General features: G+C 43.6%; 1 protein-coding gene across 1 annotated transcript in view; it reads right to left on the bottom strand.

The window, feature by feature from the left end:
* Nucleotides 1-17,661: 17,661 nt before the first annotated feature.
* Nucleotides 17,662-26,322, bottom strand: part of rpa1 (replication protein A1) — an 85,709-nt gene continuing 77,048 nt past the window's right edge. Inside the window, exons 16-17 of the mRNA XM_059973582.1 lie at nt 24,018-24,104; nt 17,662-18,160 (exon numbers count right to left, since the gene is read on the bottom strand). Of these exons, the coding sequence (XP_059829565.1) occupies nt 18,047-18,160; nt 24,018-24,104 (201 nt within the window). The 3' untranslated portion in view covers nt 17,662-18,046. The remainder of the gene's footprint in view (nt 18,161-24,017; nt 24,105-26,322) is intronic.

Here is a 26,322-nt window from a genome sequence, read left to right as displayed (position 1 = left end):
GGTTGCCCCGTCTTTAGTAATCCTGAGGCTCAGGAAGTCGATGGTGTTGAGCCCGAACTGGCATTTGGCCGGGTTGATTGTTAGGCCGTATTCACTCAGTTGGGCGTAGAGTTGACGGAGGTGGGACAGATGCTCCTGACGACTGCTGCTGGCTATGAGGATGTCGTCCAAATAGATGAAAGCGAAGTCCAGGTTGCGTCCCACCGCGTCCATTAACTGCTGAAATGTCTGTGCGGCATTCTTTAGGCCGAACGGCATGCGGAGGAACTTGAAAAGGCTGAACGGGGTGATGAGTGCCGTTTTGGAGACGTCGTCAGGATGCATCAGGATTTGATGGTATCCCCGGACGAGGTCCACCTTGGAGAAGATCCGTGCGCCATGCAGGTTTGCTGCAAAGTCCTGAATGTGTGGCATAGGGTAGTGGTCCCGTGTTGTAGCCTCGTTCAGCCTGCGGTAGTCGCCACATGGTCTCCAGCCCCCTGTTGCTTTGGGCACCATGTGCAGGGGGGAGGCCCATGGGCTGTCAGACCGCTGTATGATCCCCAATTCCTCCTTCGCCAGTCAGAGCTTGTCCGGGGGAAGCCTTCGAGAACAGGCGTGGAGGGGTGGTCCTTGTGTTGGGATGTGGTGCTGTATGCCGTGAACTGCGGTGCCAGAACCGATGGGAAATCTGCCAGGACTCTGGTGAAGTCGTTGTCGGACAGCGTGATGGAGTCGAGGTGTGGGGCCGGCAACTGGGCTTCACCCAGGGAGAACGTTTGAAAGGTCTCGGCATGTACCAGTCTCTTCCTTGGCAGATCGACCAATAGGCTGTGAGCTCACAAAAAATCGGCACCCAGGAGCGCTTGGGCTACGGCGGCCAGTGTGAAGTCCCACGTGAACTGGCTGGAGCCAAACTGTAGCTGCACCGTACGGGTGCCGTAGGTCCTTACTGTGCTGCCGTTCGCGGCCCTCAGGGTGGGACCCGGATCTCTGTTGCGGGTGTCGTAACTTGTCGGAGGTAAGACGCTGATCTCGGCTCCAGTGTAGACCAAAAAGCAGCGTCCCGACCGCTTGTCCCACACATACTGGAGGCTATCCCGATGGCCAGCTGCCACCTGGCATTTCCCGGGAACTTGCAGGGCGGGCTACAGCGGCGGGTTTCTGTGCCCCACCGCTGGTGGTAGAAGCACCATTGTTCATTGGCTTCCTTACCTCTGCCTCTGGGGTTAGTGGGCTCTGCGGCCGGGCCTGGTCTGGTCTGTTGCTGGGAGCGTGGTCTGGTCGATGGACGCCCCACTCTCCTTTTTGGCTTTCCACAGCACGTCCGCCCGGGCCGCCACCTTCCGGGGGTCGCTGAAATCCGCGTCGGACAGCAGCAGGCGTATGTCCTCGGGCAGCTGCTCCAGGAATGCCTGCTCAAACATGAGGCAGGGTGTGTGTCCTCCAGCCAGGGACAGCATCTCGTTCATCAAAGCTGACGGTGGCCTGTCCCCCAAACCATCCAGGTGCAGTAAGCGGGCAGCCTGCTCGCGCCGTGAGAGTCCAAAAGTCCTTATGAGCAGGGCTTTGAATTCTATGTATTTGCCGTCCGCTGGGGGAGACTGTATGAACTCCTCAACTTGGGCCGCTGTTTCCTGGTCGAAGGAGCTCACCACGTAGTAGTAACGGGTGTCCTCTGAGGTTATCTGCTGAATGTGGAATTGGGCTTCTGCTTGCTGGAACCATAGGTGAGGTCGCAGCGTCCAGAAGCTTGGCAGTTTTAATGAAACTGCGTGAACAGATGCGGCGTTGTTCATCTTCGGCCCAAATATCATTTGGGCCGTCGGGGTCACCAATTGTAGCGGTGTGCTACGCGCAGCGCTGAAATAACTACACGTAGTCGGTGAGCTACAGTTGCAAAAAGAGATTTATTCAAACTTTGTGGCCTCACTTTAAGACCTTCCTAATCCCGCCCTCCCCGGGTGGGAATACTGCGTATTCACAGTCCCGTCCCGCGCACGGGCTTTTCCCCTTGCTGGGGAAGCAGGCTTGGCGCCCTCTTTGGGACCGGCCTCAATGCCGGCGCGCGCCACTTTGTGAGCCAGTTCGAGTGCGCTGGGAGGTGGGTCGCCGCAATCCCACCTACCTGACGTTTAAAGTTCAATGTGCATATGTGTCTCCATATACAACCCTGAGATTCATCTTCCTGTGGGCATACTCAATAAATCCATAAACGAATCAATGAAAGACTGCAACAACGTGGGCATTCAACCAGTGTGCAAAAGACACAACCTGTATAAAGAGAAAGAAATCTGTCTGAGGTGACAAGTTCACAATTGCACAAGACGGGATAGAGCCCAAAGGCTTGAAGTCTATTGATTAGTTTTGAGGGGATGATGGCATTGAATGCTGAGCTGCAGTCGATAAAGAGCATCCTGACATATTCTCCCTTCTTTCCATTCCGGTCGGGCAGAAGATACAAAAACCTGAAAGCACATACCATCAAGCTCAAGCAGATTCCACCCCGTTGTTATAGGACTACTGAATGGTTCCCTACTGTGATAAGATGGACTCTTGACCTCACAATCTACCTCGTGTATGATCTTGCATCTGACTGTTTCCCTGCACTGCACGTTCTCTGTTGCTGTAACACTTCATTCTACATTTTGATATTGGCTGTGAGAATGCGCAAGAGTGTTAAAGGGTAGTGAACCATTGGAATCATTACTTTAAATTTTTATTAAGTTTCTAAAAACATTATTTAAGGGTAAAGGCCCTTCTGTCCCAATGATCCTCCGCTGCCCAATTAACCTAGTAAGTCTTTGCAATGTGGGGGGAAACAGGAGAAAACCATATAGTCACAAGGAGAATGTACAAACTCCTTACAAACAGCAGTGGAATTGAACCTGGATTTTTGGCACTGTAATAGTGTTATACCAACCATGCTGCTCTGAAATGTGGAGGCCTTGCTTGTGATAGTCCACTGAATGTAGCTTGGCAACTTGAGAATAACCCCTATAATCACAGGTTTTCTATATAAAGTAATGTTCAACACATCAAAGGTACATTTATTATCAAAGAATGTATGTAGGATACAAGCCTGGGATTCGTCTTACCACAGACAGCCACAAACCAAAGAAAACATGTTCGGCACAACTTTGTGGGCCGAAAGTCCTGTACTGTGCTGTAAGTTTTCTACATTTCTATGTTTCTAACTCATTCAACGAAAACATCATGCACCCAATAAGCAAAAAAAAACAAGAATAAATTGTGCAAATTGCAAAAAATAACTGAAAAAACACCAAATATAACACATCAAATCACAGAGTCATTGAAACAATCTAGACACATTTGATTCAGTGCAGTTCAGTTCAATTAAAAACTTATAAGCTCAGACAGCGCCAGTCTGCCTCAATCAAAATCGCACAAAATAATAAGTAACCAGAAACACATCCAGACAAGATGGCACCAGCGTATAATGTTCCCTTGGTCGACATCTTCCAGACAGTTCACAAAAATGTCTTTTTTTTTTAAACTTCTGTTTTTCACCTTACATGTGTTTCTGGGATGGTGAGAGCCTACGATTTAGCTTGGAGACTGTTTGAGTGTTCCAGCACTTTGCTATCTCCAAGAAGATTCTGGAAAGTGAGTGTATTCCAAGATGGCCTTGATGTGAAGAAACTTCCGGGGGGTGGGGTGGGGTGGGTTTGATGTTTATCTCTGAACGACTTTCACGCTTTTACTTTGTTTTGTGGCTATCTGGAGAAGACAAATTTCAGCGTTGTATATGAATACATGCTTTGATAATAAATGAACCTTTGATCATAACATGAACTACGTTGATTAAACCTTGCCCAAGACTCAAGACTCTGGCAGCATTGAGTGAGCGGGAGAGAGACGGGTCAAACACAAGCACCTTCCTTTGGGGACAGCAAGCAAGTGAGGTGGAGACCAGCTCACCTTCCACTTTAGTCCTCACTGATCTCAATCTTGCTCAATACTTTAATCTGTGAGATCGGTGAGAAATGGCGAGACATGAAAAATCAGCACCCCATCTCCAGGCTTCTTGGCCTCCAGGCCACACACCGCTCAAAACCTCACCGCAGTCCCTTGGAAACAGCAAAATGCCAAATCACTCAATCAGCCTGAAAACTTGCTATCAAAATATAAATCACAGGTTCCAACGGTAGCAGAGACATATTTGAAGGAAGTAGTTTCGTGAACTGTCTCAAGGACATGGCCTTTGGTCCTGTTGTTTGCTGCTGCCATTGTAGAGATGTACTACATACAGAGCTAGAAACAACGACACGCAGTCGGTAAGTCATTTCGAGACTAGTTCATTCAAACTTGGCGGCGCTGGCTTTTAAATCCCTAGTTCCCGCCCTCTCTGGGCGGAAATGATGTCAGAGGTGCATTACCAAAGTCTCTCCACGCGCGCGGGCTATTTGTGAGCTGGTTTGCCTGCGCAGAAAGTGGGTCGCCACACCATCTTCTCTAAAGCTCGTGTTATCCAGGACACCACGAGCTCAGAGAGTCACAGCATAGAAACAGGCCCTTTAGACAACTGCTTCTGTGTCAGGATCAGGTTAACACTGACGTACATCTGGAAATATTATGGGGCACCACAGTGGCCAAGTGGTCAGTATGACTATAACAACTCCATGTCTGAGGTCAGAGTTCAATTCTGGCATCCTCTGTCAGGAGTTTGTACACACCCTGCATGAGCACATGGGGTTCCTCCCATAGATGTACAGGTAGGTAGGTTCATTGGTGAATTGTCCTGTGATTAGGTCAGTTGCTGGGTGGTGTAGATTGTTGGGCCAAAAGGTCTTGTTCTCCACTGTATCTCTAAATCAATAAATGTGTTGTTTTGTGGCAACAGTACAATCGGAGACAACAAATTACCATGTCATGAACATTTATTCCACATTCTCATCAGTACTCCCAGATTCAATCACTCACCATTACACAGACTGAATTTTAGTGGCCAATTCAGTCCCCCAAGCCTTGGGGGAAACCTACACGATCACAGGGAAATCGTGCAAACTCCACTCAGAAAACTGAGCTCAGGATTGAACCTGGTCTGTGCACTGAGGCAGAAGCTGTATGCCTCAAGTTTTGTGTGGAACTCTTCCAGTGAGATAAGAAAATAAGACCATTTGGCCCATTGACTCTGCTCTGCCATCTCCCCATATTCCTTCATGCCCTGACCAATCGAAAATCTATCAACCTTCACAGAAAGACTTGGCCTGCACAGCCACCCGTGGCAGTGAATTCCACAGGTTCCCCACCCTCTGGCAAAAGAAATTCCTCCTCATCTCCAATCTGAATGAACGTCCCTCCGTTCTGAGGCTGTGCCCTCTGGTCTTAGATTCCTGCACTATAGGAAACATCCCTTCCATCGTGGCCTTTCAACGTTCAAGTCATTTATTGTCATTTTGACCACAGACTGCTGGTACAGTACGCAGTAAAAATGAAACAACGTTCCTCCAGGACCCTGGTGCTACGTGAAACAACACAAAACATTACAATAGGCTTCATAATGGATGCCTCAAGATCCAAATATGCATCACGTGTAGCAGCTCTCCTTTATCTGCCCTGCTGGTTATAAAAATTAATAAATTTTTCAAGTTTATTTCCTTTCCATAAATCCTTCTGGCTCTGCTCAGTTCTAAATGCCACGCTGCTACCTCCTTAATAATAGATGCCAGCACCAATAGGCAATTAGTTGAAAGCAAAAGCTGTATTACTTTTCTCTAAAGTCACTTTCATTCCTTGAGGTTTCACACAGTATTTATTATGGCAAATGACAGGCTTCTGACATTGCTTTCTTGAACAAACTGCAAGAGACAACAGGCTGTTTGTCCTTTCCAATTACTGGAAGCACCAGTTCCACCCAAAGCAAAAGATTAGCAGTTGGTTTACACTTGGCGTTGTATTTTTTATTTTATTTTCTTGAGCTGTACAGTGTGGAGCAGGCCCCAGATTCCCACCAACCCGATTAATCCCAATCTAATCGTTGTACAATTTTCACAACCACCTACCCAATGTCTTTGGACTGTGGGGGGGGGGGGGCGAAGACTGGAATTTCCGGGGAAATCCCACGCATTCCACGAGGAGGTCGTACAGAGACTCTTTACAGAATGATGCCGGAATTGAATCCCGGACTCCGAAATACCCTGAGCTGTAAGAGCATCTCACTAACTGCAGTGCTGTCTGGGCTCCAATCACCACGCATTTGTGGACACTTAAAACAACATATTTCATAGCCTCTGGACACACAATGTGCAATAACAAAACTAAAATCAAGAATAAAATTCATGTACGGCAAATTTTGCTTTAAAGCATTATTGATCCACAACCGAGCCAGGTTAATTCCCATTTATATGTCACAGATCTTTTCACTTCTGAAGTTTGAAGTTTAGATTCAAATTCTGTGGGGTTGGGTCAAAGCTCAGACAGCTCAACAGTAGCTTTCAACCTTGTCCTTGAAACACAGAACATTCCAGCACAGCAACAGGCCTCTCGACCCATAACGTTGTGCCAAACGAATTAGTAATCAAACGGCCAACTAAACTAGTCCCTTCTACCTACGCAATTAACCTATCCTTCCATTTTCCCCACATTCATGCGCCTATATAAATGTCTCTTAAAAGTCCTTACTGTATCTGCATCTATCATCACTCCAGGCATCCACATTTTTTTTTGCATAAAAAAACTTGCCCCCCCACCTCTCCTATAAAATGAACCCCTTTCATCTTAGGTGCCTGCATCAAAAAAAGATGTTGCCTGTCTACACTATCTATGCCTCTCATGATCTTACAAATCTCTATCAGATCGCCCCTCAGCTTCCATCGCTCCAGAGAAAACAACCCAACTTTGTCCAACCTTTTGTTATAGTACATGCCCTCGAATCCAGGCAACATCAAGGTAGACCTCTTGGAAACGTTACATAAGATATCTATTGCTATGCTGTTGGCATTTCACTTTAGCACTTTTCTGCGCAAAACGGTCCCGCTGGTGGAATGTTTTGGTTTCGGCTAAAGGTAAGAAGCCCTGCTGTTCAACTTAGGAAGGTTGTGTCAGCCGATAAGGATGTTGGGGTCTGGAGAAAGTTCTAGACAGAGCAGGACGGAGAGAGATTAGTGACGGACAGTAGTCTGGTTTGGGTTTTTTTTTGGGCGGGAGCTGCAGAGTGGAACAGAAGGCTGATAGTGCTGTGGGACGGAGAGACTGCTGCAAGGAGGAAGGGCCAGTACTCCTCAGAGAGCCAGTTTTGAGATTGACTTTGAGGGGATGTTCCGACTGTGGAGGGTGCTTTCACGCAGACTGTGAGTTCGCCGCCATGAGTAACAGTTATACTCAGCTTTGGGAGAGATGAGCTCCAACAGTCGTATAAGAGGGAAGTATTCCATTGTTCAGACATGACCTTCCCATCATACCAAAAATAATTTTAGTTGAAGGCCTTGGCACTAAAAACAGCTAACAGCACATTGGGTGTACATAGAACATAGAATAGCACAGCACATTACAGGCCCTTTGGCCCACAATGTTGTGCCGACCCTCAAACCCTGCCTCCCATATAACCCCCCACCTTAAATTCCTCCATATACCTGTCTAGTAGTCTCTTAAACTTCACTAGTGTGTCTGCCTCCACCACTGACTCAGGCAGTGCATTCCACGCACCAACCACTCTCTGAGTGAAAAACCTTCCTCTAATATCCCCCTTGAACTTCCCACTCCTTACCTTAAAGCCATGTCCTCTTGTACTGAGCAGTGGTGCCCTGGGGACAGGCGCTGGCTGTCCACTGTCTATTCCTCTTAATATCTTGTACACCTCTATCATCCCCCTTCTCTCCAAAGAGTAAAGCCCTAGCTCCCTTAATCTCTGATCATAATCCATACTCTCTAAACCAGGCAGCATCCTGGTAAATCTCCTCTGTACCCTTTCCAATGCTTCCACATCCTTCCTATAGTAAGGTGACCAGAACTGGACACAGTACTCCAAGTGTGGCCCAACTAGTTTTATAGAGCTGCATCATTACATCGCGTCTCTTAAACTCTATCCCTCGACTTATGAAAGCTAACACCCCATAAGCTTTCTTAACTACCCTATCTACCTGTGAGGCAACTTTCAGGGATCCGTGGACATGTACCCCCAGATCCCTCTGCTCCTCCACACTACCAAGTATCCTGCCATTTACTTTGTACTCTGCCTTGGAGTTTGTCCTTCCAAAGTGTACCACCTCACACTTATCCGGGTTGAACTCCATCTCCCACTGCTCAGCCCACTTCTGCATCCTATCAATGTCTCTCTGTAATCTTCGACAATCCTCTACACTATCTACAACACCACCAACCTTTGTGTCGTCTGCAAACTTGCCAACCCACCCTTCTACCCGCACATCCAGGTCGTTAATAAAAATCACGAAAAGTAGAGGTCCCAGAACAGATCCTTGTGGGACACCACTAGTCACAACCCTCCAATCCAAATGTATTCCCTCCACCACAACCCTCTGCCTTCTGCAGGCAAGCCATTCTGAATCCACCTGGCCAAACTTCCCTGGATCCCATGCCTTCTGACTTTTTGAAGAAGTCTACTGAATGGAACCTTGTCAAGTGCCTTACTAAAATCCATGTAGATCACATCCACTGCACTACCCTCATCTATATGCCTGGTCACCTCCTCAAAGAACTCTGTCAGGCTTGTTAAGACATGATCTGCCCTTCACAAAGCCATGCTGACTTTCCCTGATCAGACCATGATTCTCTAAATGCCCACAGATCCTATCTCTAAGAAACTTTTCCAACAGCTTTCCCACCACAGAAGCAAGGCTCACTGGTCTTTAATTAGACTATCCCTACTACCTTTTTTGAACAAGGGGACAACATTCACCTCCCTCCAATCTTCTGGTACCATTCCTGTGGACAACGAGGACATAAAGATCCTAGCCAGAGGTTCAGTAATCTCTTCCCTCACCTCGTGGAGCAGCCTGGGGAATATTCCGTCAGGCCCCGGGGACTTATCCGTCCTAATGTATTTTAACAACTTCAACACCTCCTCTCCCTTAATATCAACATGCTCCAGAACTTCAACCTCACTCATATTGGCCTCACCATCATCAAGTTCCCTCTCAGTGGTGAATACCAAAGAGAAGTATTCATTGAGAACCTCGCTCATTTCCACAGCCTCCAGGCACATCTTCCCACCTTTATCTCTAATCGGTCCTACCTTCACTCCTGTCATCCTTTTGTTCTTCACATAATTGAAGAATGCCTTGGGGTTTTCCTTTACCTCACTCGCCAAGGCCTTCTCATGACCCCTTCTTGCTCTTCTCAGTCCCTTAAGCTCCTTTCTTGCTACCCTATATTCCTCAATAGACCCATCTGATCCTTGCTTCCTAAACCTCATGTATGCTGCCTTCTTCCACCTGACTAGATTTTCCACCTCACTTGTCACCCATGGTTCCTTCACCCTACCATTCTTTATCTCTCTCACTGGGACAAATTTATCCCTAACATCCTGCAAGAGATCCCTAAACATCGACCACATGTTCACAGTACATTTCCCTGCAAAAACATCATCCCAATTCACACCCGCAAGTTCTAGCCTTATAGCCTCATAATTTGCCCTTCCCCAATTAAAAATTTTCCTGTCCTCTCTGATTCTATCCTTTTCCATGATAATGCTAAAGGTCAGGGAGCAGTGATCACTGTCCCCCAGATGCTCACCCACTGACAGATCTGTGACCTAATACTAGATCTAGTATGGCATTCCCCCTAGTCAGCCTGTCAACATACTGTGACAGGAATCCATCCTGGACACACTTGACAAACCCTGCCCCATCTAAACCATTGGAACTAATCAAGTGCCAATCAATATTAGGGAAGTTAAAGTCACCCATGATAACAACCCTGTTATTTTTGCACCTTTCCAAAATCTGCCTCCCAATCTGCTCCTCGGTATCTCTGCTGCTACCAGGGGGCCTGTAGAATATTCCCAGTAGAGTAACTGCTCCCTTCCTGTTCCTGACTTCCACCCATACTGACTCAAGAGGATCCTGCTACATTACCCACCTTTACTGCAGCTGTAATAGTATCCCTGACCAGTAATGCCACTCCTCCTCCCCTTCCCCCTCCCATCCATTTGAAAGCACTGAAATCCAGGAATATTGAGAATCCAATCCATTGAGTACCTACACCTCAGGGACTGCAGCGGTTCAAGAAGGCAGCTCATCACCACCTTCTCAACAGCAACTAGGGATGGGCAATAAATGGTGGCTTAGCTAGTGATGCCCACATCTCGAAAATAAAAAAATAAAAAAATTTAAAAATTCAAGAGTTGTTAGTAACACACACAAATGCTGGTGGAACTCAGCAGCTCAGGCAGCACCTATGGAAATAAAATGAGTCAGCATTTTGGGCCGAGACTCATCCGGACTGGAAAGGAAGGGGGAAGAAGCCAGAATAAGAAGGTGGGGTGAAGGGAAAGAGTACAAGCTGGAAGGTGATAGATGAAGCCAGGTGAGGGTAAAGGTAAGTGGGTGGGAGAGGGAGGATGAAGTGGGAATCTGGGAGGTGACAGGTGGAAGAGGTGAAGGGCTGAAAAAGGAATCTTCATTTCACATTCCACAATACAGAGACAGAAGAAATGTGATACATGCATTTTAAAAAAAAAGTAGATTAAATGTACTCGCATAGACTTACAGTCACAGCAGTGATAATATACTGATGGATCTCCTAGGGAGCAGTGCTACAAGAGATAGGGCACTGATACTGTATTATGATGGACTGCAGCCATTATCTTACAGTAAGGCAGAAAATTCCATCCAAAAATCAGTTACCTATTCAATTACTTATTGGCAGTGTTGTAACTTTGCAAATAGCGAAAACAACAGAATGCTACAGGGAACATGTACTATTTACACAGCTCCACACCATCAGCTCTGGCTGATCACTGACAGTGCGTAAAACTATGCTTACATACATTACGATCAGTTCAAAGCAACGCAGGCATTTTGCAAGAACCAGAGTGATACTGTGGTGTAGAGATTAGCACAACTCTATTACGGTGTCAGTGACCTGGGTTCAATCCTTGCCACTGTCAGTTAAGAGTTTGTACGTTCTCCCGGTGACTCTGTGGGTTTCCTCTTGGTGCTCTGCTTTTCTCCCAGTCCAAAGACGTAGGGGTTAGAAGGTTAACTAGTCACATGGGCACAATTGGGTGGTACAGGCTTGTTGGGCTGGAAAGGCCTGTTACCGTGCTGTACCTCTAAACAAAATAAAACAAACTTTAAAGTTATGCTAACACAAACATAACCCTCTATAGATTGTAGATTAAAATTTCTGGGTTCTTCTGTATAGACTAACACAAATGAAGTGTTCAAAAGTGAAAAAAAAACCCTGCAGATTCTTGAAAACAGCTTTGACAGGAAACAAAAGGGCATATTTCAATTGAATGACTTTCCACCTGAAATGTTAACTACTTTTTCCATTAGAAAGTAGAACAGTATAGCATGGTACAGGCCCTTTCCCCCACCACGTGGCCTCATCAGATCTAGGAAGCCATATGGCCCATTGAATCTGCTCTGCTATTCCATCATCGTACAACCCGTTACACTGCTGGCATTTAGGGCAGCAATGAAGATCACCCATCTCTATTGGCCATCACTTACAATGCGACCAGGGTCCTCATTTCTGCCTTTATGGTATGGCTCCAAGTTCTCCCTCATTTCATGGGTCCAGTGAAGTGCTATGTTGGAGTTGGCCTCTCTACTCATCACATGTCCAAATCTATATTCAACACTTCCTCATGAAGGTTGTGGCCATGCCATTCCTTCATGGCTGATTTATTATCCCTCTCAACCCCATTCTACTGCCTTCTCCTCATAACCTTTGTCATCCTGACTAATAAAGAACCTACAAACCTCCGCTTTAATAGAAGGTCACAGGACAGGTGCAGAATCAGGCTATTCAGCCCATAGAGACTTCTCTGCCATTTCATAATGGCTGATTTGTTATCCCTCTCAACCCCATTGTCCTGCCAACACAGCTGTGGAAGCCAAGTCACAGACCTAATGACTTGGATTCCACAGCCATCTATGACAATGAATTTCACAGATTCGTCCTCATCTCTGTGCAGCCAAGGAGATGAAGTCAGATGTATCAGTATTACAAAGGGAGCAACAACACGAGAGAGGAGCTGGCCAAAGTTGACAGAAAGGGGACATTAGTGGGGATGACAGCAAAACAGCATTGGATGGAGTTTCTCAGGGCAACTCTGAAGGCACAGCAGAGATGTATTGCAAAGATGAAGGAATATTCTAAAGGGAGGGTGAGGCTGGCAAGGGAAATAAAAGGTAACATAAAGAGAAAAGAGAGGGTATATAAAATAGCAAAAATTAATGGGAAGTTAGAGGATTGGGAAGCTGTTAAAAACCAACAGAAAGCAACTAAAAAGCCACAGGGATACGATAGGGTCTTGTAAGACTTCTGGATAGATACACAGAACTTAGAAAAATAGAGGGCTATAGGTAAGCCTAGTAATTTCTAAGGTAAGTACATGTTTGGCACAACTTTGTGGGCTGAAGGGCCTGTATTGTGCTGTAGGTTTTCTATGTTTTTAAAAGATGAAATATGAAGGAAAGCTAGCCAATAAAATAAGACACCAACATTTTTTTCAGATACAAGAGGAGCAAAAGAGAGGCAAGAGTGAATATCAGACAGCTGGAAAACGACACTGGTGAGGTAGTAATAGGGGGACAAAGAAATATCAAACAAACAAGTATTTTGCATCAGTCTTCATTAGCAGTGTGTCAGATGTCAGTGAGTGTAGTTGCTGTCACCAAGGAGAAAGTGCTTGGGAAGCTGAAAGGTCTGAAGGTAGCTAAGTCACCTGGGCCAGGATGAACTGCACTCCAGGGTTCTGAAAGAGGTGGCTGAAGACATCAGTTACAATCATTCAAGAATCACTAGATTCTGGAAGGTTTCCAGAGGACTGGAACATTGCAAATGTCACTCTACTCCTCAAGCAGGGAGAGAGGCAGAAGAAAGGGAATTGGAGGTCAGTTAGCCTGACTTCAGTGGTTGGCAAGATGTTGGAATCTATTACTAAAGATGTGGTTTCAGGTAATTTGGAGGCACATGATAAAGTAGGCCAAAGTCAGCATAGTTTCCTTAAGGGGAATTCTTTGAGGAAGTAACAGAGGATAGACAAAGGAGTCAGTGGATGTGTTTACTTGGATTTTCAGAAGTTCTTTGACAAGGTACCACACATGAGCATATTACAGGAAAGAAACTATAATAGTTAGAAGATTGGCTGCAGTGCAGGTAGATAAAAACTTGCAAGGCAATAATGAGAAAGATTGTGAGGGTGAGAGCCCATCGTATTATACTAGGGAAACATTCAATAGTCATTTTGTCAGCAAGAAGTGTAGACAAAGCCCCTGAAAGGGAGGCTTGTTTCTGTGACTGTGCTGAGCTCTGTCCACAACTCTGCTGTCCCTTGCATTAAAGGGCAGAGCAGTGGCCGTGTCAAAGCTATGATGCATACAGATAGGTTGCCTTCTGTGGAGTATGGATAAAATTGGTGAAGCTCAAAGGGGACATGCCAAATTCCTTTGTCCTCCCCAAAAAGCAGCACTAACCAGCTTTCTTGGCCATGGCATCTCTGTGACTGGAGCAGGAGATGATGTCCATTCTTAGGAACTTGAAGCTTTCAACCCTTCCAACCTCAGCACCGCTGATTGGTTGGGACATCAATGTGCAGGCCAGTTGGGCTGACTGGCCTACTCTGTACTATAAAGTCTATGTAATTCTACACTGGATGTTGATACACAACTCAATGAAAACATACTTTATATGCCAATCTATAGCAGTATGGAGTCCTAACCAAGTCACGCAGACTCAGGCAATGCTTGTTTTTATACTTAGTTTATTTTACTATTTGTCACAGCACTTTTCGCTACTCCAGATCTGCACATTCCAATGCCATGCTGGATCCCAGTACTGCATACATGTTACCTAAAAAGGGGTGGGGCAGCACAGTAACATAGCAGTTAGTGCAACAATACTACTGCAACTTTGGGTAGATGGAGCTCGTCAGCCTGGGAAGGCAGTCCATCTAAGACAGGGAAAACTCTGATTTCAAACCTCCGCTGCCTCGCAGCCATACCCACTCATGGGAAAGGCTTCGGGAGTAAACCCTGAGGACAAATCCGGAGCTGGAGTCTCTAAGGCAGTCCGACGTTGCCTTCAACCTCATTCTGGCAACTCCTGCGACATCACTGGTGCCAAGCTGTATCAGCCCTTGCCCTTCCCTTGGACAACACTGGTGGTGTGGAGAGGGGAGACTTGCTGCTTGGGCAACAGCCAGTCTTCCATACAACCTTGCCCAGGCCTGTGCCCTGAAGACGACTTTCCAGGTGCAGATCCATGGCCTTGTGAGACTAACGGATGCCACACATACTACTGCACCAGCGAGCTGGGTTCAATTCTTGCCGCTATCTGTACATTTATACGTTCTTCCACCATGGGTTTCTTCTGAATGCTCCAGTTTCCTCCCACATTTCACACGAGTTAGTGCAGTAATTGGTCACGTGGATGTAATTGGTTACCGTGGGCTTGTCAGGCCGAAAGGGCCTGTTACTGTGCTGCATCTCTAAATGGAATTTTAAAAAAAACAGCCATTTAAATGATAATAACTTTCCTCACAAGTCTCCACTATCACCTTAATAATAAATCCAAAGCTCTTTAAATGGAGATGTCCAAATGTGCCACTGGCCAACTCTTTAAACAAAAACACAACAGATAAATCCTGTGCATTAAAAATGCAACACAGAACAATTTCTTACACCGATTTCATTTGAAGGACAAAGAACTACCTATGCCAGAAAACACAGAGGGCAGAACAAGTGAAAAATACAGCCTGTACAGCATACTCAACCACAGGACGTAGGAGCAGAACCAGGCCATTCAGCCCATCAAGTCTGTTCCACCATTCCATCATGGCTGTTTTATTATCCCTCCAAACTCCACTCTCCTGCTTACTTCCTGTAATATTTGCCGCTCTTGCTAATCGAGAACCCATCAACCTCTATTTTAAATATACCCAATGACTTGCCTTCACAGTAGATTGTAGCAATGAATTCCACAGATTCACCACCCTCTGGCTAAAGAAATTCCTCCTCATTTACAACCGATTTGTCTCAAAATGAATTTTAGAAGTCATATGTTTAATTATGTACATCTATTCAATTAGACAAAACAGTTGTTTCAGTTTTCTGCAAACCGACAAGATTATATGACAACCAAGGTACAGGATGAACTCAGCAGGTCAGGCAGGATCTGTCGAGGGAATAGACAGTCAACAGTTCGGGGTGATTGTTTTCATCTGCTCAGCTGAGCTCCTTCAGCATCTTGTTTATAGCTCCAGATTCCAGTATCTGCAGTCTCTTATTAAGATTATGCTACACATCAAGGACAGGACTGACATTCTGAAGCCCCAGGGCAAGGTATCAACCTGGTATTAACTAGATGTCCTGGCCATTTTGCTTCATTAGGAGTCCTTGACAATGGCAAAGATACTGAACAGTATAATAACAGTATATATAAGGACTCTTGAGTAATAGAGAGTGAACTAGCAGAACACAAGCAGGTACTTAGCATCTCAGGCTTTCAGCCACTCAAGTAGAATGTGACTTGTTCTCTAAAACTTTACCAGCCTTGGTCTTGAATACTCTTGCCTGTCATTTTTACATTATAACTGCTTCCTAAATATTAAAACAAATAACATACCCCATACTACTACATTAATAAACACACCAAGCAGTTGCTTTGGCCTTCAAAAGGGCCAAACTCAACACTTAAGCTTTAAAAGCAAACTGCTTCATATATTGCTGGTATTTTCATTCCTGACCAGCATCTTAATATCTTACACACAAAAATGCTGGAGAAACACAGCAAGTCAGGCAGCATCTATGGAGAGGAAAAAAGAATTGACGTTTTGGGCTGAGACAATCATGGCCCGAAATGTCTACTCTTTATTCCCCTCAATAGTTAGTGCATGACCTGCTGAGTTCCTTCAGCACTTTTGTTATGCACCCTGGATTTCCAGCATCTGCAGAATCCCTTGTGATCTTAATATCTTTTTTGTTATATACCAAATTTGACACATTGAAAGCACTTGGACATCTTTAACTAGCAGATTATCCAAGAAGCAGAAATAGCTATAAACAATGCAACTGAGGTCAAATTCTGGCAGACTCGCTTAGATACAAAGGTAGTAACATCAAATCTATAAGGTGAACCCTAGGGTTCAATTCAAGTGTCGAATGGCTTCAAGCTTTAAACTTTTCTTTGTATTTGGCAAAAGGATACAAGCTGCCTAATTATGACATAGAATAAAGCTTACATGAGGTTTTCCTTGATTGCAATCATGAAGAATCACACCGGTGGTTCTACTTCATGAGAAGTTGGAGAGATTTGACATGTCATTAAAGACCAACAAATTTCTCCAGATAGCTGACCTGTTGCATCAAAGCCTGGTATGGAGGTGCCAAAGTACATGATCATAAGAGGCTGTAGACTCAGCCATCACGGATTCAACCCTTCCCACCACTGAGGACATCTTCAAGAGGCAGTGTTTCAAGGTGGCAGCTTCCATCATTAAAGGCCTTCAACATCTGGGATATGTCCTCTGTGTTACTACCTTCAGGGATGAAATACAGGAGCCTGAAGACCTACTCAATGTTTTTAAGAACAGCTTCCTCCCCTCTGCCATCAGATTTCTGAATAGCTCTTGAACACTACCTCATTATTCATTTTAGTACACAACCTATTTATTTTACAATAGAGTAATTTTATGTCTTTTTCATTTTTGTGCTATCTTGTAACTTGCTTGTTTTCTTTAAAGTCTTACACTGTACTGCAGTCACAAAACAACAAATTTCATGCCATATGTCAGTGATAACAACACACAAAAATGCTGGAGGAACTCAGTGGATCAAGCAGCATCAATGGAGCGGAATAATAGTCATCATTTTGGGCAGAGACCCCTCATCAGGTTTCAGCTTGAAATGTTGATTTTGAATGTGAATAAACATCCATTAACATAGATGTTGCCTAACCTGCTGAGTTCCTCCAGCACTTTGTGTGTGTGGCTCTGATTTTCAGCACCTACAGAATCTTTGGTGTTTATGTCAGTGATAATAAATCTGATTCTGACTTTATGATCAGATCTGCTATGTTAATTCCTCACCTGAATCCAAGGCAAAGCTATTGGCTTTTTGGGTGGGGGTGGGGTGAGCATACAAATCCTATGTATTCTAGACCATGCTTGAAGGATCTAGCTTGTACAAGGTCAAAGAAGATAAGCCCCTCATCATGTTCACACTTTCAAGTGGGAACAATTAGTCTGCAACTAACTGGAACACTCTCCCAGTGTGGCAATGGACCGGAAATTCGATTATTTGCTCAGGTTTCCAGAGCAGCCTTGAAAACACAACTTTCTGATTCACTGAGCTACTGATAACACCAGAGAAAATAAAGCTGAATACAAACAGGAGAGCAGTGGGAAGATTGAGTACGAAAGAACAAATCAAACAGAAAACACATTTTTGATGCCACAGAAAATCTGCAGTGAGCATTATCAAATAGATGGTTGGACATCATTTTCATCAACAATTTCCATTCTGAAATAGGACTAAATCAGTCGAATTTAGGTTCTTTGTCAATGTTTATTAGAATGTAGAACTAGAATAATTTGTGCAAAAGTGGAAGGGGGACATTGGAGATAAATGGCTTTACTGTCCATCCTGTGATTAACTGTACTAAGGTAGGAAAGCCTATTTACATAGGTGCATATTCAATCTCGTCATCTAGCACAAGTTGACCAGAATTCAACAAGCTCTATTTCTATAATCCACACAGCCAGCATTTCTACAGCAGTTCTAGAAATGCAGAATTCTGTAAGTGATTCCAAATTAAAATTGTCTTCCATTTTCACAGGCCAAAAGAAAGTGTGTTTAATTGATTATTTGAAGCACCCGGTTTCCACTGGCGCTCGTTCTTCACATCTATTCAGCATTCAGAAAGCTTGTGTAGCTGCATGTTTCCTAATATTCATTATCAGCCTCTTGCTGTACTCCTTATGGTCCACTGGTTTCACATCCATCATTGTCGCTTTGATGCGAGATTCATCCTGCAAATATGAACCAGAAACAATTAAAATCTGTATCACAGACTTGCTCTCATTGCCTTATTATCATAGATCACTCCAGTTGTTCAACTTGCATTAAAATCTTCTTAATGCACAATAACAGATAACAAGTGGTGTTTTCTCTCACTCAATCTACTTCTAAAGAATGGCTGCTGGTAGGAAATGTTCCAGCAAGCTGCTACACTTTAACGAGGTGAACTAAATCACTGCTTACCTTAAAGTGTTATAATTTCAGCATTCTGACTTGTTCTGTTGAATCCAGAAGATACTCACCAGTAAGAAAAAAAACCTGGATCCTTCACACATTTCTTGCTTTAAGATCAAGTGTCATTAATGTCTTCTTGGACAGAGTCTCCAGTCAGCATGGGGACCAAGCCCATCCCTTTACCAGCATTTGCAGTGTTGGTACTTACACAATACTGTACATAATCACTAAAAATCACAGATAGGGATTGTGGAAAGAAGCCTAGAACTGAAAGACTATCAAATACCCTCTCTGCTTGACCATCAACAGCCAATCCTAGTACACAGCCAGGTGAAACACTTACCAGAAACTGGTTCTGATGGAAGTGTTTCAGGTTGATAATCTTCTCTCTCCATATACACTGAGTATTTCAAGCAAATTTAGTATTTAGTAACAACTTCTGAACCTTCTATAACATTAACAGCAGTTTCTCACTAAACATTAAGGATATTCTTGTCATTGTTCGGCCTGCAAGACTGATAAAACCTTGCACAGAGCTGTCCTATAGCCTGTATATGTCTATATAAACTTTCAGGATACTTATGAATCAGCATACAAAAAAATCAACTCATAACTATTATTGGACATAATGGCACGAGCGACAAGAAAGGGATTTTAAGGTCTGGCTTGAGGACTTCTGGCTCATAGCAATGATTTATTCAGCGTGACCCATCACAGTTAGAAGAGAAAAGGCCAGTCTGACAAGGTTTACCCTAATAAATGATACCCTGGAGAAATATTTTTAAAATGTTTTTATTAGTCAAATCCCTAGAAATAACTATAGAGCCTGCACCTGTCACAAAGATCCTCTAAGCACACAAACTACTTGGATTATGCAAAGAAATGCATATATGGCAGGATAGAAGAGCAGTAATCTGATTATCTACAATCAAACTTTTTAGAAATTCTGATTGTTCACTAGGTAATCGTTTCCTGATCCATTCTACTATTTGATTCCTTCTTCAACCTGTTACCTTTTCCACCTATCACCTATCCCCACTCACCCGGTCTCACCCATCATCTGCCAGATCCCCTCTTCCCACCTATTCTGGCTTCTTCCCCCTTCCTTTCCAGTCTTGATGAAGGGACTTGGCCCAAAACATTGGCTCTTCATTCTTCGTCATCGATGCTGCCTGACCTGCTGACTTCCTCCAGCACTTTTGTGTGTTGCTCTGGATTTCCAGCATCTGCTGAATGCGTGTTCACTTTCAATTCAGAGGCCTGCTTCTCAAGCTACCTTTCAACTGACCCGGGAGTGGGGGGAGAGAAGCAGCACAGGTTTCAGTGTTCATTTCAACTTCGTTCTCATTAGAAAAAATACAATATTGCATAACATTTAAAAAGTGAATCAACTACTTTGGAATATTAATAAGAGCCAGTGGTCTGGAAAATCTGCCAATCAAAGTCCCTAATGTGCCAGTAAACCAGTTTCAAAGAGATGGTGACAGATCAGAAGGGTTTCTCAAGCAGGATTTCCTAACCATTTTGGCAAGGAGCCTATTATCTGAGGGGTCTGTGGAGCCCAGGTTGAGAACCTCTGTTCTAGAGGGTAAACATACACCCAGTGGCCACCTTTAGGTACAGAGGTACAATTCAGTGTGGTTTTCTGCTGCTGTAGCCCATCCACTTCAAGGTTGAGCACTGGTGCTTTTCTGCACACAACTGTCATAAAGTGTGGTTAGTTGAGTTACTGTCACCTTCGTGTCAGCTTGAACCAGTCTGGCCATTCTCCTCTGACCTCTCTCATTAATAAGGCACTTTCACTCAGAGAACTGCTGTTCAGTGTTTTTTGTTTAACGCAACATTCTCTGTAAACTCTAGGAGACCACTGTATGAGAAAATCCCAGATCAGCAGTTTCTGAGATACTCAAACCACCCTGCCTTGGCACCAACAACTATTGCACAGTAAAAATCACTTTGATCACGTTTCCTCCCCATTCTGATGTTTGGTCTGAACCCTTGACCAATGCAAGCTTTTATGCATTGAGTTATTGCCATGTGATTGGCTGATTAGATATATGCACCAACAATATGTATAGGTATACTTAATAATGTGACCGCTGGGTATATGTTGATCAATGAGGCATACAGGGAATAAAAACCGATGATTAGAAAAACTAGCAGAGGCAAAGAACTGGGTAAAAACAGAGTTAACTTACATTGAGACCCCAGAAGGATTTGCAAGTAAAAGGATTCTGAAACCGATACATAAATAAATGAGCTGAAATGCAGGATTGCAAGTGAGTAAAGATGTGGAAAGCTTTAGTATTCAGAATGAGTTGTGTTGTAAGAAAGGGGAAACAGAGGGACTAGTTAGCAAGGCATTACAGAAACAATCTTGGTTTTAAAGCTTGGATTAGTCAAGGCTGCAGTGAGGCAAGTAGGGTGAAAAAGAGCAAAGGAAAGAGGGCTAGAGGCACAACAGGAAACTTTTTAAAGGATGTGAAAATACATTGATTAAACAGACCCGGTTAGATAGCCAAACTCCAAATTAAACAGCAAAGTCCCAAATTAACGGGCCTAGCCTAAGAGAGGCTTTCGGGATATGGATGCACTTTAATAACTGGCATATGTCGGAAGTGACAGAATAGTGAAAGGAAAGTTTTGATTTATCGACTGCATTTTGAAAGCTGAGGGTCAGCCTTTGAATTAAAAGGTCAAAATTAAAGTGGACATCAAGATAAACATGGAGCCCATTTCATGCTAATTGGGCATCACGAACAGTACATCCTGAAGCTGACAGCCCTTGTTTGGAGAGAAGACAGTACGGAAACTAGTTCCTTAATCTATATCTATGGTAATAGCATCATTCTAAATGGGATTAAAAAGTGTATAGCATATTGCAAGTTATCTTGATAGATTACTACTAATTTTAAAATTTGCTTCAATTAGCTGACTAAAGGAGGGGCTACAGGTTTTAATTTACTCAAGGGGGTGTTTTATAGTCAGCTCCCTGGAAATTTATTCTTACTTCAGCCGATTTTGTGTTCAGTGGAATAATGGGGCAGATTCGATGAGCTGAATGGCTTAAATTTGCCCCATGTCTTACGGTCAAGTTGGTCAGATAGTTTTTGTGGATGTATTAAAGCTGAAATGAACTGCCACTTTTTTCACAGTTAAGTTGGAGGAAGTTAGATTTTTAGTTATTTAAAATTCAAAAGTGTTTACTTATTTATGTTTTTGCAACAGTTTAATAAATATATGATAGTTAAAGCTGAAATTATAGACTAGTGTGGTGGTGGTGCCTTTTAGATCACTTGGGGGCATCAAAATAGAAAGGCAAAATTACAGAGAAGGATTCTTTCCTCAACTGCTCACTGTACTACATGCAATCTGGGCATGCATAAATATAAGAGGGAAAAAACTGATTTATTCTACAACAGAATAAATCAAGAATAAAAGCCTGAATTTGATACAGAGACCAGTGATGGAAACCTGGAGGTGACAGACATATGGTGACAATGCAGGCAGGGGTGCAGAAAGCAGAGGAAGATAAAACAAGTCATTACCAGTACAAGCAAGAGAGGCTGGGAAAGACAGGAGCACCTAGATGCACTGCAGAGAAGAGACGCTGTATGAAAACTGAAAGATCAATGCAATTAATTGCACTTGGGGAGATAAAAGATGTGGAGCATCAGCCATAGACAAGTTTGAGGGTAGAGTGGAAAACAAATTGCAGAATCTCAACTTTTAAATAGGTTACTTTCTCCGAATGGTTCAATATTTGAGGTTAAATGTGAGAAGTCTATTTCCCACATTTCTTTTTAACCAAGAAGCTGGCTGCTTTGAGTCTTGTGTGCCAAAGAGATCAATGCTAATCTTATAAGCTTCTTGCTCTCTTTCAAAATTATTCTGGTTCCCCTGCTATCAAAAACTCTTGACTACAGTAGTTAGATGGGGCAACACAGTAGTGTAGCAGTCAGCGCAATGCAATAGTAGTTCAGAGTTTAATTTGAACCTCGCCTATAAGGAATTTATACAACCTCCCATTGAGCGCGTGGGTTTCCTCCGGTGCTCCAGTTTCCTCCTACACTCCAAAGATGTACTGGTTAGTAGGTTAATCTGGTCATTGTAAATTGTCCTGTGAGTTGGCTAAGTGGGCTGGAAAGGCCTGCGGCATCTCTAAATAATATATGAATATCTCCTGTCCTGAAGCAGAGGATGCTAAAGAGGGACTAAATTTCCCAGTTATAAACAATTAACCTTTATTTCAAGTCTCCACTTGTACTAGGCTCATATACTTATCCTTTATGTTTCACTGAGATCACTTTGTCTTTTGGCTACCCTCTGTTAAACAATTTCAAGGACAGCTGCTGGCACAAAATATTCAGCAGGATTCTCCAGCAAAGCTAATGCAATCCAGCAGAACAGATAAGATTTCCAAGCAGGTGGTGGAAACTGCAGTTTAATTAAATACTTGAACGATAGTGCAGTTTAATTTTTTTTTAAGTACCTTCACATTTAATACTTTGTACCAAAAATGGCCTTTTCAAATCACATCATATCAGAGCTCCCTCGTGAAAAGGGTGGGGGTGGGGGATAGTAATGTGTTTAGAAGAATGGAATGCTCAAGATTCCTAGGGCTGGACAGAGAAAGTGCTGGGATTTGATTTCTTCTGGCTGGAGAATAAGGGCCGTACTAAGGGTAAAATACCATCCATTTAGGACTAGGTGAGTTTTTCATTTTCAGATTTATTCACGTGGCAACAGTGAAATGCATCATTTGTGTTAAGAACCAAAACATCCAAGGATGTGTTGGGGGGACCACAAATCCTAGCATCAACATTGCATGCCCACAATATGTGGCAGAACAACGGAACACAACAAGAAAACAATATCAAATCCAGCCCCTTTCCTTCCTCGCAATCCCCCCCACTATCCACAGAGATTTGTGAGCTCTGGGAATTCAAACCTCAGAGACTGATGGATGTCATTTAGAGCATGTTCACACTAAGAGAATGAGGCTGAGAATCAAATAACTCATACTTGAACACAGGAACAAACTAAAGCAGTAATGCAGTCTCCACTTGCTTCTAATGCTTTTGCTAAAAGGGGACAAGGTTTTTCAGGTATGAATAATGATACAACCTCTCAGAGTAATCCTCAATTATAAGGATTGGCAGTGAAGGTCAAGCAGAGAGGGCATTTGATAACCTTTCACTTCTAGGATTCTTCCCCTATAGTAGCACAGAGCATCATTTTTGGAAATAATCTTCATAGAACAATAGGAAGGCACTATATCAGAATAAACAAGTTGGAATTAATGCAATTAAAATCCTGGATATACTTCTAGCTTGTTTCAGGAGCTACAAAGAAGATCTCAGCAACAGAAATACTGAAGGAATTTGGGAAGTCGATGTACGTTAGACTTTAAAAGGAACTAGCAAAGGAAGTGAGTATTTACCCTCTATAATTGTGGCACCAGGTGTTGAACAGAAATACAATCTGGATTTGATTCAGTTCAGTCACTCCTTGTTAAAACATCACACTTAAGCATCACAGGGCTCCTTTTGCACTACTTTTTCTAAAAATTACTAACTGCGCTGACCAGTGAAGCAAAATCTAGTCAATATGATTCCAGATTAAGTCACTTACATTGTATGTTTCAAGTTTGACACGGATTCTGCAGGTGAAAGACCGGAAGTTTGCATTCTGGAAAACTTCTTCAAAGGCTTGTTCATTCTATAATGAAAACAAAAATAAAGTACAGTGAAAGTAAATCCCATCACTATGAGCTTTAATTTTGTTAAAGTGACATTCTGAGTCTTCACAGCACTGGAAAGAGGGGCTTGAGAAGGGAGAACAGAAAACAGATGGGAACCAAAAAAAATCATACATCTTGAAAATCTTCTTGATAGAAAAGTGAATAGCCATGACTCTACCAAATGAAATGCAAGGCACTCCTTCACTCTGCCAGCCTGCTGGTATTTGTATATTTGAAGGAATTTGGGAAGTCGATGTACGTTAGACTTTAAAAGGAACTAGCAAAGGAGCCGAGTATTTACCCTCTATAATTGTGGCATAATTGTATATTTCAGCCTGCTGGTAAGGTGTATCACCTGCTTAATCCAACGCCCCCGACCCCCCCCCCCAAATCATGGTCATGTGAAGCCACGGGAGCCATGAGGTAGTGGACGGTTGTATGAGCAGCTGCTGCAGATCATAAGTCCTGGTTCTGTGATCACTGATGTCAGGCAGTCTCTGAAGAATACTGATGACGACTGGGGTCACCCATCTTGTAAAGACACAGCCCAGAAGGCAATGTCAAACCACTTCTGTAGAAAAATTTGCCAAGACTAATCATGGTTACATAGATCATGATCACCCATGTCATACGACACGACACATAATGGTGGTGATGTAAGAGGGAAGGATTAGATTGATCTCAGAGTAGGTTAAAAGGTTGGCACAACACATGGGCTGAAGGACTTGTACTGTTTGATATTCTATCACCACGTGCCTATCTAAGAGTTACAGAAATGCCCCAATGTACCCACCTCCATCTGGCTGGGCAGTCCATGCACTTACCACTCTGAATTTACTTTAAAAATTTTACCGCTGATACCCTCCCCCCAATATACTTTTCTTGAATCACTTTAAAATTATGCACCCTCTTGTTAGCCTTTTCCGCCCTGGGAAAAGATCACAAGACAAAGGAGCAGAAGTAGGCCATTCGGCCCATCGAGTCTGATCCGCCACTCCACCATGAGCTAAACTATTCTCCCATCTAGTTCCAATTTCCACCTTTTTCCCCCATAACCCTCAATACCCTGACTAATTAGATACCTATCAATCTCCTCCTTAAACACCCTCAATGATCGGGCCTCCACGGCTGTATGTCGCAACGAATTCCATAAATCCACGAACCTCTTGCTAAAAAAAAATTCTCATCTGTTTTAAATGGGTACCCTCTAATTCTAAGACTGTGGCCTCTTTCCTGGACTCACCCACCAAGGGAAACAGCCTTTCCACATCAACCCTTTCAACATTCGAAATGTTTCTATGAGATCCCCTCTCATTCTTCTATACTCTAATGAATACAGTCCAAGAGCCGACAAATGCTCCTCATATGTTAGCCCCTGCATTCCAGGAATCATCCTCGTAAACCTTCTCTGAACTCTCTCCAACATCAGTACATCCCTTCTAAGATAGGGGGCCCAAAACAGCACACAGTATTCCAAATGAGGTCTCACCAGTGTCCCATAGAGCCTCATCAGCACCTTACTCTTAAACACTATTCCTCTTGAAATGAATGCCAACATTCGCTTTCCTTACTGCCGATAACCTGGTGGTTAACCTTTAGGGTATCCTGCACGAGGAACCTCAAGTCCCTTTGCACTTTCGATTTTTGAATTTTCTCCCCATCTAAATAATAAACTGCCCGATTATTTCTTCTTCCAAAATGTACAACCATACCTTTCTCAACATTATATCTCATCTGCCATTTCTTTGCCCACTCTCCTAAACTGACCAAGTCTCTCTGAAACCTTTCTGTTTCCTCAACACTTCCTGCTCCTCCAGCTATCTTGGTATCATCCGCAAACTTAGCCACAAAACCATTTAATCCATAATCTAAATCATTAATATACAGTGTAAAAAGAAGCAGCCCCTTCACCGACCCCTGCGGAACACCACTAGTAACCGGCAACCAACCAGAATAGGATCCCTTTATTCCCACCCTTTGCTTTCTGCCTATCAGCCAATGCTCCACCCATTCCAATATTTTTCCTGTAATTCCATGGGCCCTCATCTTATTAAGCAGCCTCTTATGCGGCACCTTATCGAAGGCCTTTTGAAAATCCAAATACACAACATCCACAGCCTCTCCCTTGTCAATCTTATTTGAGATTACCTCAAAAAATTCCAATAGGTTGGTGAGGCAGGATCTTCCCTTCATGAA

Source organism: Hypanus sabinus, chromosome 6 (genome assembly GCF_030144855.1).
Source record: "Hypanus sabinus isolate sHypSab1 chromosome 6, sHypSab1.hap1, whole genome shotgun sequence".
NCBI lineage: Eukaryota > Metazoa > Chordata > Chondrichthyes > Myliobatiformes > Dasyatidae > Hypanus > Hypanus sabinus.
Note: the sequence above shows the minus strand (reverse complement) of the source record. Positions and strands in the feature narration are given on the sequence as shown.